This window comes from Elephantulus edwardii, unplaced genomic scaffold (assembly GCF_000299155.1).
Source record: "Elephantulus edwardii isolate Elephantulus edwardi_28Jun2011 unplaced genomic scaffold, EleEdw1.0 scaffold00324, whole genome shotgun sequence".
Taxonomy (NCBI): Eukaryota; Metazoa; Chordata; class Mammalia; order Macroscelidea; family Macroscelididae; genus Elephantulus; species Elephantulus edwardii.
In genome coordinates, this window is record NW_006400074.1 from 1183420 (window position 1) to 1201867 (window position 18448).

Sequence of the window (18448 nt, forward strand, 5' to 3'; positions counted from 1 at the left end):
AGTCTGGTCAGCGAACACAGTAGATGCAAGAATGTAAGACAGACTTTAGACTTGTTATCAAGAGGGGGTCAATCCCAGAAGGACAGCAAAGAGTCAGTTAAATTTTAAAAAGGGCCCTCAACAAGATGGACTGACAGAGTGGCTGCAACTATGGGCACAGCAACAATCCTGAGGATGGCACAGACTCACTCCGGCAGCGTTGTCTTCTGCTGTCCATGGGTCAGCCACTTGTAAGCACTCAATAAGCAGAGAAACAGGGTAGACTGAAAGATGGTAAAGTAATGGCAGAAGAGGCATGTGTTTAGTGTGGACCATGTTAAGCCCGAGAGGTATTTGTGACCTCAACCCGGAGAGGTCATGTAAGCAGCACGCAGTAACCTAAGCTCAAGAAACTAAAGAACAAATTCAAACCTCAAGTTGCTATAATCAAGGATGCTTTAGGAAGAATATTAAATGATCCAGGAAGTATTAAAAGAAGACTGAAAGAATATACCGAGTCACTGTATCGAAAGGAATTGGCAGACACAGAATTTAATGAAATAACATATGAGCAACAGCCTATGGTGATGAAGGAAGAAGCTCAAGCTGCTTTGAAGGAAATAACAAAAAACAGGCCCCAGGAATAGATGGTATACCAATTGACGTATTTCGGCTAACAGATGCTGCCCTGGATGTGCTCACCAAATTGTGCCAAGAAACCTGGAGAACAAACACTTGGCCAACTGACTGGAAGAGATCTATATTTGTTCCCATTCCAAAGAAGGGTGACCCAAAAGAATGCTGAAACTATAGAACAATCTCACTGATTTCACATGCAAACAAGATTCTACGGAAGATTATCCAAAAACGACTAGAACAGCACATCAGTAGAGAACTACCAGAAGTCCAGGCTGGATTTAGAAGGGGTTGTGGTACTAGAGATATTGTAGCTGATGTTAGATGGATCTTGGCTGAAAGCAGAGAATACCAGAGGAATGTCTATCTGTGTTTCATTGACTATGCAAAGGCATTTGACTGTGTAGATCATAACAAACTATGGCTGACTCTGAGAAGAATGGGAATCCCAGAACACTTGATTGTTCTAATGCGAAACTTATACTTGGACCGGGAGGCAGTCGTCAGAACAGAGCAAGGGAACACTGCATGGTTCAAAATTGGGAAGGGCGTATGCCAGGGATGTGTCCTATCTCCATACTTTTCAACCTGCATGCAGAACAGATTATCCAAGAGGCTGGGCTCTATGAGAAGTGTGGTGTCAGGATTGGTGGAAGATCTATTAACAATCTGCGTTATGCAGATGACACAACCCTGCTTGCTGAAACTGAGGAGGACCTGATGCACTTGCTGCAGAGAGTCAAGGACTGCAGCCTTCAGTATGGATTGAGGCTCAATGTCAAGAAGACAAAGATTCTCACCACTGGACCAATTGGCAGCATAAGGATGGATGGTGAAGAGATTGAGATTGTTAACTACTTTAGTTTGCTTGGCTCCACAGTCAACACTCTTGGCACCAGCAGCCAGGAAATCAAGAAACGTATTGCGATGGGAAAGTCTGCTGTTAGGGACCTCTCCAGGGTACTGAAGAGCAATGGTGTCACTTTGGAGACTAAGGTGCATCTGATACAGGCTATGGTCTTTGCATCAGAGAGCTGGACAAAGACTAGGGAGGACAGAAGGAGAATGGATGCTTTTGAGCCGTGGTGCTGGAGAAGAGTACTGAATGTACCATGGACTGCCAGGAAAACAAACAGATTCATCCTGGAGAGGGTTAAACCAGGCTGCTCCTTGGAAGCAAGGATTCTGGGGCTTCGTCTGACATACTTTGGACATGTTGTAAGGAGGGACAGGTCCTTGGGGAGGGACATCATGCTTGGTAGGGTGGAGGGATGGCGCAGGAGGGGAAGACCCTCTATGAGGTGGATTGATTCAGTGACTGGAGTAATCGGGATGGGTGTGTCAGAGGCAGTGCGACTGGCACAGGACAGAGCAGAGTTTAGGGCTGTTGTATATAGGGTCGCTATGAATCGCAAGGGACTCGACGGCACATAACAACAACAGTTGTTACCCAGACAGTACACTTAGCCCCATTTAAGAAAAGACGAGGAGGGCAAAGAGAAATAAATAAGTGGGCACAAAGGATTCACAGAAGAGAATTAAAGCGCAGGCAAATGTAAATTCTGTTTTCCAGAATTCTTTATGCCAGTTCTTTCAGCATGCACAGCTAGCTGGCCAAATCGCCACCACAAAATACTACCGATACTCTGGGATAGATCTAAGATGCCTGCGATGATGCCCCACTCATCTGCACTGAAACTGCGGCACTTACGGGGGGCTGTGGGGGCCTAAGACCCAATTTATGACCCATCTAATTCCAGGTATCTCCGCTCTCCACCTACTCCATACACAGGAGAGTGCGGGGCACTCGAGGCCCGGGCTCTGAGCGGAGCGCGCACAGCGCACTCACCTTGGCTCGCTTCAACAGCTCAATGATCTCGGCCTCCGTCGCCTCGGACGCGTCCTGTGTAGAGGACTCACCCGCTCGCTGCTTCTCCTCCCCGGCAGCAGCGGGCTTCGAGAACCAGGAGAGGGCTGAGGGAAAGAGCAGAGGTCACTGCGCCAGCCCGCCCGCCGCCCGCCGCCCGCCAGCCGCCCGGCCAGAGCCTCTCACCTGCCACCAGCGGTAGCAGGCCCGGCCGGCAACGCCGCACAAGCCAGGAGGAGGGCCCGTCCACGGCCCGGCCGCCCGCGGGCCCTGGGAGCAGGCGCACCGCGCAGCGCCAGCACGGACGCCCGGCAGCCCGCAGAAGGCCTGCGGCCAGCACTGTGCGTAGGAACCAACACATGGTTCCTTCGAGTCCTCCGCCCGCTGTGAGGGCTCCAGTACACCTTCCCTGCGCCCGCCCTACCAGAGGCGTGATAGCCACAGCGTGCGCCATGACGCACAAAGACATCATCTCCCACCCCGCCCCCAGCCCGCCACCTGCATGCGCAATGACGCACGCAACGTCACCCCCCTCGCTCCGCCCCCGGCCCGCTACATCTCTTGCCACCCGCATGCTCCATGACGCACGCCGACGTCACCCCGTCGCCCCGTCCCGGCGTGCTGTGCAGCGCTATGGCGGTCACTTTACCCGCGGTGGTGGAGGAACTCCTGAATGACATGGCAGCGGCGGTCCGCGAGAGCACGCGAAGTACGGCCAGTGTCAGGGTTCTGCCGGTCGGGGCGAGAGGCTGAGGCTTGAGGGATGCTGGGGGCGGGACCCGGGCTTTGTTCATTTCCGCGTCTGTCTCTGAGGCTTGGGTTGTATTTTTTAAGAAAACCAAGAAATCTGAGCAAGTCACTGTCACATCTGTCTAGAGTGTTCGGACCACATGGTTGCTGGCCTTCTGTCCACTGAGCTGGAAGCCGTGATGACCACTATTGGGAATTGAAAGTGGGAACCATTAACCTGCCGCCTGGTTTTCTCAGATTAAATCTGTTTGCTCTGAAAGTATTTTAGGAGCACAGAATCAAGAAAGAGGTCCAATGCTAAAAACTGAGTAGGTGAATCGCTTTTCCCTACCGGCAGAGGACGCTGTAATGCTTGTCAGAATAACTGCACCATGCTTAGTCTGAAAAGACACCTCCAGTGTTTCAGTTAGAACTTTAGTCTTCAGAAGTAAAGATTCTATTTTATTAAGATTGTGTTTATAAAATACAATAACGTTTGGCCTCAAAACTGGATCGATCCTGCATTTCTTAACTGCTTTGAAAGAACTAAGTACGCCAATTTGTGTTTTCTCCTTTAAGGCAAAGCCATTAGGGAGGGAGCTTACGGGGAATCTATCGTAGGGGTCTCAGAGTTTGGTGGGCAGAAGGAGAGGGTGAAGGAATTCAGAACAATCCAGTGGGAATCTGAAAAGACCAGGTAATAGTGGCAGAGACCAATGGTGATTAATTTTATAAAACACAGTGTGAATAAAACATTTTTTTTTAATATAAAAAGAAACCCGTTAGGCCTGCTATGAGTGATTATAGGAAAAGCATTGTACCCTCAGTTAGACACCTTTGGATGGAATGCCATCAGTTATGTCAAACTATGTTTGAATATGTAGTCTGTGTATTGTCCCTCTTAAAAAGGGTCATCCTGACACTGGTGACTCCTGCCATTGATGGGCATTTCTTTTCAACAGAATAAGGTTTTCCTATTTCAGTCTTGGTTCTTGACAACTGCTCACCTTCCTACCTGCATGGCACAATGAGTTTGGTCAGAATAGAGCTTTCAGCTGCTGATTTTTTTTTTTAAACTTAGGTCGCGGCACTTTCTTTTAAGGCACTTCTGAGCTGATTCAAGCCTCAAGCTTTTACATTAACCAAGTTAATCAAGTAAATCAGCCATTTGTACCACTATGGTATAACGGGGTCCTTTAAGAGGCCTTTTGCCCTGTTCTTTGGACAAATTGTTGGTTTTCACACTCTAGATCCTAAAGAATTGTTACAGCACTGGAAATCCTACAGGGCATTTTTACTTTATTCTACAGGGTGTATGTATATTCAGATTGGCTCAGTGGCAGAGGCTTCAGGTTTCTCTGGCCTTTTAGTAGGTATCATTGAGTTGACCACAAGTGATAGTGACCCTGTGAACAGATGAGACCTTCCCCTGTCCTGTATTGTTGCTACAGTGTTCCTCATACTGTCTATTGTTGTAGTCATCGTGTCAGTTTCACTGAGGGTCTTCCTCTCTTTTGCAACCCTATTCCCAGCCTGATGATGTCTTTTTCATCCTGACAACCTGCCTAAAGGATGTGAGACCAAGTTTCATCATCATTTCTTTTAAGAAGCACCCCAGTTGTACAAGACAGATCTGTAGGTTCTTTTGGCAGTCCATGGAATAGTTAATATTCTGTACCACCACTACAATTCAAAGGTTGTTTTATACACTGTCCTGTTTTCATATATTGTTGAATGCGATCAAGTCAGAACTGACTCATAGTTGACCCTCCAGTGGGTTTTTGGAGGAAGTAAATCACACAGGATGAGGTTGCCCATCCTCCCACAGAGCAGCTGGTGGATTTGAACTGTGTGCCTTTGGGGTTGCAATGCAGCCTCTTTCCACTAGGCCACCAGAGCTTTTCACATGCGTATAAAACAATGATAAATACCATGGCTTTGGGCAGGTACACCTTAGTCTTTAATCTGGCATCCTTGCTCTTTAGCAGTGTGTGTTGTTGTGTGCTGTAGAGTCGAAACCAATCCATAGCTGACCCTCTGGCAGGTTTTCAGAGATAGTTAATCGCATGGGAGAGGAGATTGCCCAGCCTCCTCCCATTGAGCAGCTGATGGCTGCAAATCATGTGCCTTCGGGATTGTAGCTCAGCTTCTTGCCACTAGGCCACCAGAGTTCCCTATAGCAGTATATAGAGGTTCTTAATATCACATGAAGCAAGATTCTGCTGAAAATTATCCAAAAACAACTGAAACAGTGTGTCAACAGTATGTCATCAGAAGTGCAAGCTGGATTTAGAAGAGGTCATGGTACTAGGGATATTATAGCTAATGTTAGATGGATCTTGGCAGAGAGCAGAGAATACCAGAAGAATGTCTATCTGTGCTTCATTGGCTTTGCAAAGGCTTTTGACTGTGTGGATCACAACAAGCTATGACTGACTCTGAGAAGAATGGGAATCCCTGATCATTTGATTGTGTTTATGCAAAACCTGTATTTGGACCAAGACACAGTCGTCAAAACAGAGCAAGGAGACAGTGGATGGTTCAAAACCAAGAAGGGGATCTGTCAGGGATGTATTCTGTCTCCATACTTTTTCAATCTGTATGCAGAACTGATAATCGAGGACACTGGGCTGTATGAGGAGGAATGTGGCATCAGGATTGGTGGAAGAGTCATCAACAACCTACATTAAGCACATGACACAACCCTGCTTGCTGAAACTGAGGAGGACCTGAAGCAGTTAATGTAGAAGGAGGTCAAGGATTGCAGCCTTCAATATAGATTGAAGCTCACCATCAAGAAAACAAAGATTCTCACCGCTGGACCATTGGCAGCATCAGTGTGGATGGTGACGAGATTGAGATAGTTAACAATTTTAGTTTGTTTAGCTCCAGAGTCAACACTCTTGGTACAAGCAGCCAGGAAATCAAGAGACGAATTGCATTAGGAAAGTCAGCTGTCAGGGACCCCTCCAGAGTACTGAAGAGCAACTGCATCAGGCTGGAGACTAAGGCGCACCTGATCTGGGCTATAGTCTTCACAGTTGAGTGCTATGCATTGTAGAGTTGGACATTGACTAGGGATGATAGAAGGAGAATTGATGCCTTTGAGCTGTGGTGCTGGAGAAGAGTGTTGAATATACAATGGACTGCTAGGAGAACAAACTGGTTTGTCTTGAAGAGAGTATAGCCGGAATGCTTCTTGGAGGCAAGGATTCTGAAGCTTTGTCTGACATACTTTGGGCATGTTGCAAGGAGGGACCAGTCCTTGGAGAGGGACAGCATGTTTGGGAGAGTGGAGGAACAACGAGGAGAGGAAGACCTGCGATGAGATGGATCAGTTCTCTGATTGGGGTGGTGGGAGTGTTTCTGAGATGGTGACATTGGCACAGGATAGAGAAGTGTTTAGGGCTCTTGTACATAGGGTCACTATGAGTCGTAATTGACTCAATGGCACATAACAACAACACAACAACTGCTATATCAGTATTGATTGTGGATCAAAGTAAAATTTATGTCTATCTTCCTTTTCTCCATCTTTCATGAGGCCTATTAGTCCTGTTCTGGTGATTTTTGGCTTCTTGGTGTTGCAATGTAATCCATACTGAGGGTCTGTGATCTTCCATTTTGTCTGATCTGATAATTAAGAACTCTTGGTTAGAATGTCAACTCATTCGTAATTGAGAATTAATTGAGATATCTGTTGATGAAGGCCTTGCTTTGTAACTGTTGGTATTGGGCTAAACAAATGGCTGAAACCTTAATGGCCTCCTGGTTGAAAGAGAGATGCTGGCTAAGAGCTGTACTGGTGGAGGAGAGCCACATAGGAATCAAGTGGTCCAGAAGCTGTTATAGTGGCTGTGAGCTGGATCATTTGGTAATAGTGCTGAGAGCCCTAATGTCAGAGAGCAGCTGGGAGAACTGAGCAGATGCCTATAGTGACTGTGAACTGGCCAGTGAGCATCATTTACCATTATCCCAGGAATTCTATTTATCTATGGATGTGCTCACCAAATTATGCCAAGAAATCTGGAGAACGACCACTTGGCCAACTGACTGGAGGAGATCAATATTTGTTCCTATCCCAAAGAAAGGTGACCCAACAGAATGTGGAAACTACAGAACAATCTCACTGATTTCACATGCAAGCAAGATTTTACTGAAGATTATCCAAAAACGACTGGAACAGCACATCAACAGAGAACTACCAGAAGTCCAGGCTGGGTTTAGAAGGGGTCGTGGTACTAGAGATATTGTAGCTGATGTTAGATGGATCTTGGCTGAAAGCAGGGAATACCAGAGGAATGTCTATCTGTGTTTCATTAACTATGCAAAGGCATTTGACTGTGTAGATCATAACAAACTATGGCTGACTCTGAGAAGAATAGGAATCCCAGAACACTTGATCGTTCTAATGCGAAACTTATACTTGGACCAGGAGGCAGTCGTCAGAACAGAGCAAGTGAACACTGCATGGTTCAAAATTGGGAAGGGTGTACACCAGGGATGCATCCTATCTCCATACCTTTTCAACCTATATGCAGAACAGATTATCCGGGAGGCTGGGCTCTATGAGGAGAAATGTGGGGTCAAGATTGGTGGACGATTTATCAACAATCTGCGTTATGCGGATGACACAACCCTGTTTGCTGAAATGGAAGAGGACCTGAAGCGCCTGCTACAGAGTGTCAAGGACTGCAGCCTACAATATGGATTGAGGCTCAATGTCAAGAAGAAAAAGATTCTCACCACTGGACCAATTGGCAGCATCAGGATGGATGGTGAAGAGATTGAGATTGTACACAGCTTTAGTTTGCTTGGCTCCATAGTCAACAGTCTTGGCACCAGCAGCCAGGAAATTAAAAGGCGCATTGCCATGGGAAAGTCTGCTGTTAGGGACCTCTCCAAAGTGCTGAAGAGCAGTGGTGTCTCTTTGGAGACTTAGGTGCGTCTGATACAGGCCATGGTCTTCACAATCACTTGTTATGCATCAGAGAGTTGGACAATGACCAGGGAGGATAGAAGGAGAATTGATGCCTTTGAGCTGTGGTGCTGGAGAAGAGTATTGAGAATACCATGGACTGCTAGGAAAACAAACAGATTTGTCCTGGAAAGGGTTAAACCGGGTGGCTCCTTTGAGGCAAGGATTCTGAGGTTCCGTCTAACATACTTTGGACATGTTGTGAGGAGAGACCGGTCCTTAGAGAGGGACATCATGCTTGGGAGGGTGGAGGGACGGCGCAGGAGAGGAAGGCCCTCTATGAGGTGGATTGATTCAGTGACTGGGATAATTGGGATGGGAGTGTCAGAGACACTGCGATTGGCACAGGACAGAGTGGAGTTTAGGGCTGTTGTACATAGGGTCGCTATGAGTCACAGGCGACTCGACGGCACATAACAACAACAACATAAAGGGCTTAATGTTTGTTGTATTCCAGTTTGTTGTTTTGGTTTGCTTCTTTATTTTGTGGAGCACATGCTCTAGCAGCCAGAAGAAAGGTGGTACTCTATGAGGCTTTGCATGTCTGAAAAGTCGTCTTCCTTCCTTGATTTGGTAGGTGATAGTTTGACTAAAGAGGAGCTCTTTCATCAAGACACTTGAAAATATTCATCTCCCACTGTCTACCTACTAATGTTGGGTCTGAAAAAATCCGAAGCCACTTTGCCCCTGACTTTGTGTGTGACCCATCCTTTCTCTGGAAATCTGAATTAACTTTCTAGGTGTCCAGTGCTCCAGATTTGCATGATGATGTTCTTGAGTGTGAAGTTTGTTTTGCAAAATGGGATTAAATTATTTCATTGATGAGTGTCCTGGTCCTATTTCCTTTCTGCCATTATTGCTGTTCGTTACCTTCTCTTCTAAATTTCAGCTACTGTTTTTCTCTCCTTTCTAGAAAATTTCTTTATCTTTACTTTCCAATTTTTCTCTTGAATTATCATTTCTAGCTGCTTCATAGAAGTAAGATGAAGCAGTCTGCTTCCATAAATACTTACAGCCTTCGAGATGGCAATTCTACTCTGTCCTTATGGCCACTTGCTTTCAGATCAGCTCTACAGTGATGAATGTCTTTGTTTTATTTGTTTCAATTTATAGTCTTTTTCCCGAAAATTCCTTTTTAATTTTGTAGGACTAGGATAAGAGAGAGAGAACTCCCCATACTGGACAGTGAGACTTGAAGGAAACTGGAGCAAGACCCTGGTGGTGGTGGTGGTGGTGGTGAAACTGTGGCACTGCTATGGATAAATGGTGGCAGGGTGGAACCAGAGGAGCCCGGACATAAAGGCCACAGTTAAAGGTTTTGCTCTTCTTCCTGATGCTTGAAGGAGAAGATGACTTATAACTGCTCTGAGGCAAACCTTGTTGAGTGATTCAGGGAACCAGAGGCTACTTGAATTTGTGTTGCTGAACTGAACCAGAGCCTGGACTAAGTGGGGAATTGTGCCTTGGGACTGTTTGTCTAAAACCTGGACTTGCATTGGGTGATGATATCCTTTACTTGCCCTACTCTCCACTCTCAGTACCACAAATGTGAGTAAAGTCAGCAGCTAATAAATGAACCTCCTGTTACTGGTGTGACTCTAGAGGCACCATAGAGCTGGGCTATAGGCTCTTTATCTACTTTCTGCTCTGGGGCAGTAAGGAACTTACTGTTCTCACTCCTTCTGGCCCTTTCAGAAAATGTAACTAAGGGCCTTGTGTCCTCATGTCGCATTCTCTGCTCTTTAGACAATCTCAGGACATTTTGTCAGAAGAGGCCAGTCCTTAAAAAAGATATCTTGTTGGGAAAGGCAGAGGGTCAATGAAAGAGGAAACCCTCCAATGAGTGGGTTGGCACAGTGACTACAACAATGGTGTTGAGATGACTTGTGATGGGGCAGGATTCAGATGGGTTGTTTATAAGGTCTCTGTGAATCCTGGTTAACTCAATGATGTCTAACTCATCCCGTGTTCCATACCTGTTTTTTGCCATCAACTTCAGAGATTTGTTTGGCTTTTTATTTTTAATAAGGTAAGAGAGGTTCTGGAGTATAAATCAGGTTGATTCTTGGCTCTTTTACAGCTTAAGTAGAATTTGGTTTCTTCAGGTCTGGTCAAGTATTTTCCACTCTTCTATTGTTTTCTCATACCTTTAAAAAAAAACCCTCTTTTTTAAATTAATTTCTTTTTCATTTCAATGAACATCTGCAGAGATTTTGGAATTTCATTCATTCTTGTAAAAAACCCTCTTTTTATTATTGTTTGGAGTTGGGGAGGAAAGTGCAATTAGATGCATAGGTTTCATTTACTACCTTATACAGGTTTAACTTGATTAACTTTTTGCCATTTTTGTTTTGCAGTTTCTGATGAGCATCTGTTATCGTAAGTCATAGTATGCTGTATTTGGGGTTTGGGGTTTTTTTTCTTCCCATCATTGTGTTTTAAGAGCCTAATCCTTTCAATATCAACTCTTACTTTTTAAAAATATTCCTATTAAATCGAGAATAATATTTTCTTTATGTGATAATTAAAAATTTGTCTCAAGTGAAGAGTGGAAGGCATTTTCATATTGTCCTGTTTGCCATTCTTGCTTAATATTATGCTGGAAGTTGTAGCTGCTACACTAAAACATGAAAGGAAGGTTAACGGTTACTTACCTACAAGAAAAGACATTTATCATTATTTGCAGGTGTTCTACTTAAGAAAAGCAAAATGAATATAATCAAATTGGCGGTTTTTTAAAAGGCAGAAATTAAAGATAATTTTATTTCATACAACAAAATTTAAAAATATAATTACATCCTCAATAACAACTAAAACTCATGCTAGGAAAGATGGAAGGTCAGTGAAGGAGAAGATGACCCCCAACAAGATGGATTGACTCAGTGTCTGTAACATTGAGCTCTAGTGTCTTAGAGATGATGAGGATGGCACAGGATAGGGCAGGTTTCAAGTTGGCTGGTCATAGAGTCACTATGAGTTTTACTCAACTGAGTGATAGCTAGCAACAATAGGAATATATAACATGGAAGCAAAAAATGCTGGCAAGATTGTGGAGAAACTGAAACCCTTATTCACTATTGGTGGAAGTGTAAAATGGTGCAACCACTGTGGAAGGCAGTATGGTGCTTTTTCAAAAAGTTGCAAATGGAGATACCATTTGACCCAGCAATTCCACTACTGGGAATATACCCCAAAGAGACCATAACTGACATCCAAGAAGATATATGCGCACTCATGTTTATCACAGCTTTGTTCGCAATAGCAAGGAGTTGGAAACAACCTAAGTGCCCATCAACAAACAAATGAATAGAGAAGCTCTGGTATATTCACACAATGGAATATTATGCTGCATTGAAAAACAAGGAACTCATGCAATATTATTCAAAATGGGTGACCCTGGAGGACATTATGCTGAGTGAAATATCTCAGTTGCAAAAGGACAAATACTTCATGGTGCCACTGTTGTAAAACAGGACTGACATAGGGGTTGGGGGGAGACTGAGATGGGTTAAATATGTATACTGCATTGAAACAGATGAGGGAGAAAACTTTTTTTTTAACTGTACCAACAAAAAAATACGGAACGCTTCACGAATTTGCGTGTCATCCTTGCACAGGGGCCATGCTAATCTTCTCTGTATCGTTCCAATTTTAGTATATGTGCTGCCGAAGCGAGCATGGGAGAAAACTTTTTAAAAGGGGTATGTGATTAGGTATTTTTGTCATGACAGGAGTCCAAAGTGAAGGCTGCATAATGGAGTGGACCTGGGGGCAGGGATTTTAAAACAATGAAAAAATTATTCTTTTACTTTTCTAAGAGGGGAGTGTACTGGAGGTGAATGTTGGGAGGGGAGAAAAGTGCAACAATGAATGAATGGAAATCCAGAGTCTGTGAATTTCCATTGAAATTAATAATAAAAAATTTTTTAAAAAATATATATATAACATGTAATTGCTTATATATAAACTTGTATTTAGAAAGATATGTACTAACAAGATTCTGCTGAAGGTTATCCAAAAACATCCAGAACAGCACATCAGCAGAGAACTGCCTGAAGTGCAGGCTGGATTTAGAAGGGGTTGTGGTACTAAGGATACTACAGGTAATGTCAGATGGATTTTGGCTGAAAGCAGGGAGACCAAAGGAATGTCTTTCTGTGTTTGATTGACTATGCAAAGGCATTTGACTGTGTGGATCATGACAAACTGTGGCTGACTTTGAGAAGAAAGGAAATCCTAGAACACATGATTGCGCTTATGCGAAACCTATACTTAGACCAGGAGGCAATTGTCAGAACAGAGCAAGGAAACACTGCATGGTTCAAAATTGGGAAGGGTGTGTGTCAAGGATGTATCCTGTCTCCATATCTTTTCCGTCTATATGTGAAACAGATTATCTGGGAGACTGGGCTCTATGAGAAGTGTCGCATCAGGATTGCGTTATGCAGATGACACAACCCTGCTTGCTGAAACTGAGTAGGCCCTGAAGCGCTTGCTACAGAAGGTCAAAGACTGAAACTGAGGAGGACTGAAGCGCTTGCTGCAGAAGGTCAAGGACTGCAGCCTTCAATATGGATTGAGGCTGAATATCAAGAAAACAAAGATTCTTACTACTGGGTTGATTGGCAGCATCATGATAAATGAATGATGAAGAGATTATTGACAGCTTCAGTTTGCTTGGATCTACAATCAACACTCTTGGTACCAGCAGCCAGGAAATTAACGAATTGTATTGGGAAGGTCTGCTTGTCAGAGACCTCTCCAAAGTACTGAAGAGCAACAGTGTCAATCTGGAGACTATGGTGTGCCTAATACAGGTCACGGTCTTTGCAATTACTTGCTATGTTGCTATGCATCAGAGACCTGGACAATGAAGGAGAGTTGATGCCTTTGAGCTGTGGTGCTGGAGAAGAGGATTAAATATACCAGGGACTGCCAGGAAAACAAACAAGTTCATCTGAGAGAGGGTGAAGCCAGGCTGCTCCTTGGAGACAAGGAATCTGAAGCTTCGTCTGACATATTTTGGACATGTTGCAAGGCGGGATCAGTCCTTGGCGAGGGATGTAGAATTTGGTTTCTTGGGAGGATGGAGGGACAGTGCAGGAGAGGAAGACCATCAATGAGATGGATTGATTCAGTCACTGGGTTAACAGGGCTAGGCATGTTGGAGACAATAAGATTGGCAGAGGATAGAGCAGGGTTTAGGGTTGCCACTGTGCGTCACAGGCGACTTGATGGCATATAACAACAACAACATACTAGTGGCTATTTTAGGTGGATGGAAGGGAGGTAGAATTTCAAGAAATGTTCTAGTCTTTCCTCAATTTGCGAGATCTTTATAAGGATTGCATTTTATTTTAAAAATTAAAACTTTAAAAACAAAATCCTCAACTCTTAATCACCAAAACCTGTGACGCCAAAGCTAAATCTTCTGTGCATTCCTACAGTGCTTGCAAAAACAGTGTTGAAACAATTTGAGGCCTTGCTCTACACCATCCATGGAGCAATGTTACAGAAATTTCAGACAACTGGGGATAAAAAAAGAAAAATAAATAAATCTTATGGGTAAAGAAAGAAAAAGAAAAAATCTTACTAGCAAGTATAAAAATTAAAATAATAAAAACTTTTCAGCTGTAAAACTGACGGCAACACAAAAAGATAATTAAAACTATTGGAATTAGTATGGGCCAGATCACTGATCACTTCTGTAGAAATGTAAATTGACAGACAGCAGTGGTACTGTGCCACTGAGTCAGGTCCCCCTCTTCGGGAGGATAGAGCAGAGAAAACTGCCCCACAGAATTTCACCTTTTTTCTGATCTTTTTCCTCCTGTGGAGTACCTAGTGGTCTTGGACTGCTGGCTGTGTAGGTAACACCTGAGCACATAAGCGTTGTATAACCAGGCAATGGGAGCTTTAAACATATTGGTTGTGACTCCTAGCGACCCTGTGTACAAGAGCCCTAACCCCTACTCTATGCTGTGTCAACCTCACCGTCTCTGACACACCTACTCCCACTACCCCAATCACTGAATCGATCCATCTCATTGAGGGCCTTCCTCTCCTGCTCTGTCCCTCCACTCTCCCAAACATGATGTCCCTCTTCAAGGACCAGTCCATCATTGCAACATGTCCAAAGTATGTCAGACAAAGCTTCAGAATCCTTGCCTCCAAGGAGCAGCGTTACTTACCGTCTCCAGGATGAACTTACTCTCCTAGCAGTCCATGGTATATTTAGTACTTTTCTCCAGCACCACAACTCAAAGGCATCAATTCGCCTTCTGTTATCCCTAGTCATTGTCCATCTTTCTGATGCATAGCAAGTAATTGAAAGAACTATTGCTTGGATTAGGTGCACCTTATTCTCCATACTGACACCATTGCTCTTCAGTACTATTCTATAGTTAAAGAAATAGATGTGTGTGTGTCAACATACATCATTTAAAAAAAAATTGAAGTAATTAAGTTGCCAAAAAGAAGCCTGTTTCTTAGAAAACATATTTTTTAAGTGCAAATACGTACATGTGTTGTTGTTGTTGTTGTTGTTGTTGTTGTTCTGTGCCGTCGAGTTGCCTGCAACTCATAGCAACCCTATGTACAACAGCCCTAAACTCTGCTCTGTCCTGTGCCAATCGTACTGTCTCCGATACACCCATCCTGATTACCCCAGTCACTGAATCAATCCACCTCATAGAGGGCCTTCCCCTCCTGTGCTGTCCCTTCACCCTACCAAGCATGTTAGTAGCTCTGGATGAGGAGCTGTGCTGCCAACTCAAAAGGCAAGTAATTCAAATCCACCAGTAGGTCCAAGGGAGAAGGATGGGCAGTCTCCTTCCCCTGAAATTCAGAGCTTCTGAAAACCCACTAGAGGGTTAGCTATACCTACTAGAGGGTCCGTTCTGACTTGACATCTCTTCACAACCACCAGAAAGAAGGAGGGAGGAGATGAGGTAGTATGAAAGCACATGGAAGTGCACGAGAAGTAGCTTGTGGATTCAAATTGCATGCCTTTGCTTTGGCAGTGAGCTCCTTACCAGTAGGCCACCAGAGCTCCCTAATGGGATTAATATTCTCAAAGCAGGTACAGTGTTTTGGGGTTTCTTAAAATGCTAAAAATGATGATCCTTATGACAAGTCAGTTGAGGTAACTCTGTGAATCTAATCTAAAACTTTTGTTTTTTCCAGCCTCAAGTTTCTCTTTGGCTCCTCAGCCATCCAGGCCTTGGACCTCGTTGATCGACAGTCCATTACCTTGATCTCATCTCCCAGTGGGAGGCGTGTGTACCAGGTAGAAGTCTGGATTTGAAATAGACCTCCATAGAAATTCCTTAGAATATGTTCCTACGAGTTTGTGGAAACCAAAGACCAGCTTTAAGTATCCTTTGAACTATTGAAAAGCATTTGCCCAATTTAGTTAGATCAACATATTAATATTTAAAATAAGATAAATGTTATTTATTAACTTTATCTAGTAGTGTTCATAGTTTTTATGCTTTAGTTTGCTTGGCTCCACAATCAACACTCTTGGCACCAGTAGCCAGGAAATGAAAAGACGTATTGCGATGGGAAAGTCTGCTGTTAGGGACCTCTCCAAAGTGCTGGAGAGCAGTGGTGTCACTCTGGAGACTAAGGTGCACCTGATACAGGCCATGGTCTTTGCAATCACTTGTTATGCATTAGAGAGTTGGACAATGACTAGGGAGGATAGAAGGAGAATTGATACCTTCGAGCTGTGGTGCTGGAGAAGAGTATTGAATGTACCATGGACTGCTAAGAAAACAAACAGATTCATCCTGGAGAGGGTTAAACCAGGCTGCTCCTTGGAGGCAAGGATTCTAAGGCTCCGTCTAACATACTTTGGACATGTTGCAAGGAGAGACCAATCCTTGGAGAGGGACATCATGCTTGGGAGGGTGGAGGGACAGTGCAGGAGGGGAAGACCCTCTATGAGGTGGATTGATTCAGTGACTGGGGTAATCGGGATGGGTGTGTCAGACAGTGTGATTGACACAGAACAGAGCAGAGTTTAGGGCTGTTGTACATTGGGTCACTGAGTTGCAAGCAACTCGACAGCACATAACAACACTAGCGTTGTTGTTGTTGTATACTGTAGAGTTGGAACTGACTCATGACAGTTGATCACATGGGAAGAGATTGCCCATCTTTCTCCCTCAGAGCAGCTGGTGGCCTCGAAGCGCATGCCTTCAGGGTTATAGGCCACCAGATCTCCCTAGTAGCATTTTATATAGCTAGAAATAATGAGGAGGGCCTCTCTTTCAAGTCTACTGAAATTTAGCTTTTCTGATATAGATGTGTTTCTCTCCACCCCCAATGAATTTCTTGACATCTTTCTTAGTGTTTCAAGTTACTGTCCAAAAGTACTTATTAAAAAGTCAGACTATGTTAAATGCAGGTGGTCTACAGGGACCTTAATTTTGCCCTTAGAAATAGTTTGTAAAGTAATTTCTTTATAGACTCTGAAGTCTTTTTTTACACCTAATACCTGGGATTTATAGGTGCTGTAACATACTGTCTGTGACAGTTTTAGACGAGTAAAGACTGTATAAATAGTGGGCCCTACTTCTGCCCCTCTCCCTCGTCCCTTCCCAAGTTTAGCTATATGAGACAGTGCTTAGTAGAGTTGGGATTGAGAGAAAAACTTTTGAGTAAAATGAATAAAACAGTGGTCTTCTGCCGTAATGAAGTACTTACTTAATACAGTCTTTGAGCTGTCACCATATGACTCAGTGGGCTGTATGAACGAGGTGCTAACACTTAGTATGTCCTGTGTCCTTCAGAATAGGTGTCAATTTGGCTGGGTCCTGACTCTCTGGGGTGGGGCAGTTACACAATGATGTCATCCAACTTCACTATACTCTTCTATGAGGTGTTATAAATCCTGATCTCTGTCTGCTAATGAGGTAGGATTATTGTTGTTATTGTTCGGTGCCCTCAAGTATGACCCTGTGAACAACAGACGTAACCCCTGTCCTATCCAGGGCCATCCCCGTCATCTTTATGTACTCGAGCCCATTGCACCAGTCACTGTGTCAGTCCATCTCATTGTAGTCATATTCTCTTTCACTGATCCACCTTTCCAAGTGCGATGTCCCATTTCCAACGAATCGCCTCTCCTAACTACATGTCCAAAGCATAAAGAAGAAGCTTCACCATCCTCACCTCCAAAGAGAACCTCTGGCTGCACTTTTTCCAGGAATATGTTAATGAGTATTAGATCATATTGATGAGACAGAATTAGGTGGAACGCAACCTTCCTTATTCAGGCCACAGTCCTGATCACACATAAGGAAAGTTTCCCTGAAGTGTGGCACACAGTACCTTTTATTTTACAAGCGATAAAACAGAATCAAGCAGAGAACCTCTTTCTGGGACCTCTGTACTGGGAAAGAAGAGCCGGGAGCAGAGGGGGTTCTTTGGACCTGGGGTCACTGCACCAAGGTGCTCCTGAACTCCAGGGAAGATTGTTGCCCAGATGGGTGGAAATCTCCAAGGGCCTCCACTCCCACAGATTCTGGAAGGAGATGAGGGCTTTCCCCACAGAGAAAGAAAGCCTTTCCCCACAGTCAGCACCCTGAATTCAGGCTCTGACCTACTACACTGTGAGAAAGTGATTTGTTACCATTTTTCTATAATAACAGTAGAAAACCAAAACCAAGCGAAATAGACAGTTTGCTAATAATGAGAATAAAATCAAGTCATGCTTTTAGAAATGAGACTATGCAAATAATGTAATGGAACGCTTAACAAAGGCATTGGTCAGTTTTACCACCCCACCAGGCCTAAAATGAGCATGCTACAGGCAGATAGGGATCTGACCACCACCAATGAAGAACTGCTGGGAGCAGAGGTGTCTTTGGACCCCAGATCCCTGCAGTGAGAACCTCTTAGAGCCAGTAATGGAGAGGGAGAAAAAGGGCTTTGTAACAATAGAGACAACAGAATCAGGAGAAAGCCTGTTAGGCTTCATGGCCTCCCCTAGCCAGGCTGGTCCTTAGGGCCAAAGCTTACTGGCAGAGTGGGATTCCTTCAGGAACTTGTTGGAAGAATGCAAGAGCTTTGTAACTGCCTGGGCAGGCAAATGCCTGCCTTTGGGCATAGCGAAGATAAGTCTTTTCTGATCCTGAATTATAATGCTTTACTTCCCAACAAAATCGATACTCCACTAGCAAAACTCACAAAAGAAAAGAGAGAGAAGACGCAAATAATCCGAATAAGAGATGAATCAGGTAACATCACAA

General features: G+C 44.1%; 2 protein-coding genes across 2 annotated transcripts in view; one reads left to right on the forward strand and one right to left on the reverse strand.

Moving 5' to 3' along the window:
• The window catches only part of TTC19 (tetratricopeptide repeat domain 19), an 86758-nt gene extending 83702 nt beyond the window's left edge, over window positions 1–3056 (reverse strand). Inside the window, exons 1-2 of the mRNA XM_006901400.1 lie at window positions 2669–3056; window positions 2465–2589 (exon numbers count right to left, since the gene is read on the reverse strand). Of these exons, the coding sequence (XP_006901462.1) occupies window positions 2465–2589; window positions 2669–3056 (513 nt within the window). The remainder of the gene's footprint in view (window positions 1–2464; window positions 2590–2668) is intronic.
• A 59-nt stretch (window positions 3057–3115) lies between these two features.
• Window positions 3116–18448, forward strand: part of ZSWIM7 (zinc finger, SWIM-type containing 7) — a 22607-nt gene continuing 7274 nt past the window's right edge. The window contains exons 1-3 of the mRNA XM_006901401.1: window positions 3116–3191; window positions 10547–10568; window positions 15375–15477. Coding sequence (XP_006901463.1) covers window positions 3116–3191; window positions 10547–10568; window positions 15375–15477 — 201 coding nt within the window. The remainder of the gene's footprint in view (window positions 3192–10546; window positions 10569–15374; window positions 15478–18448) is intronic.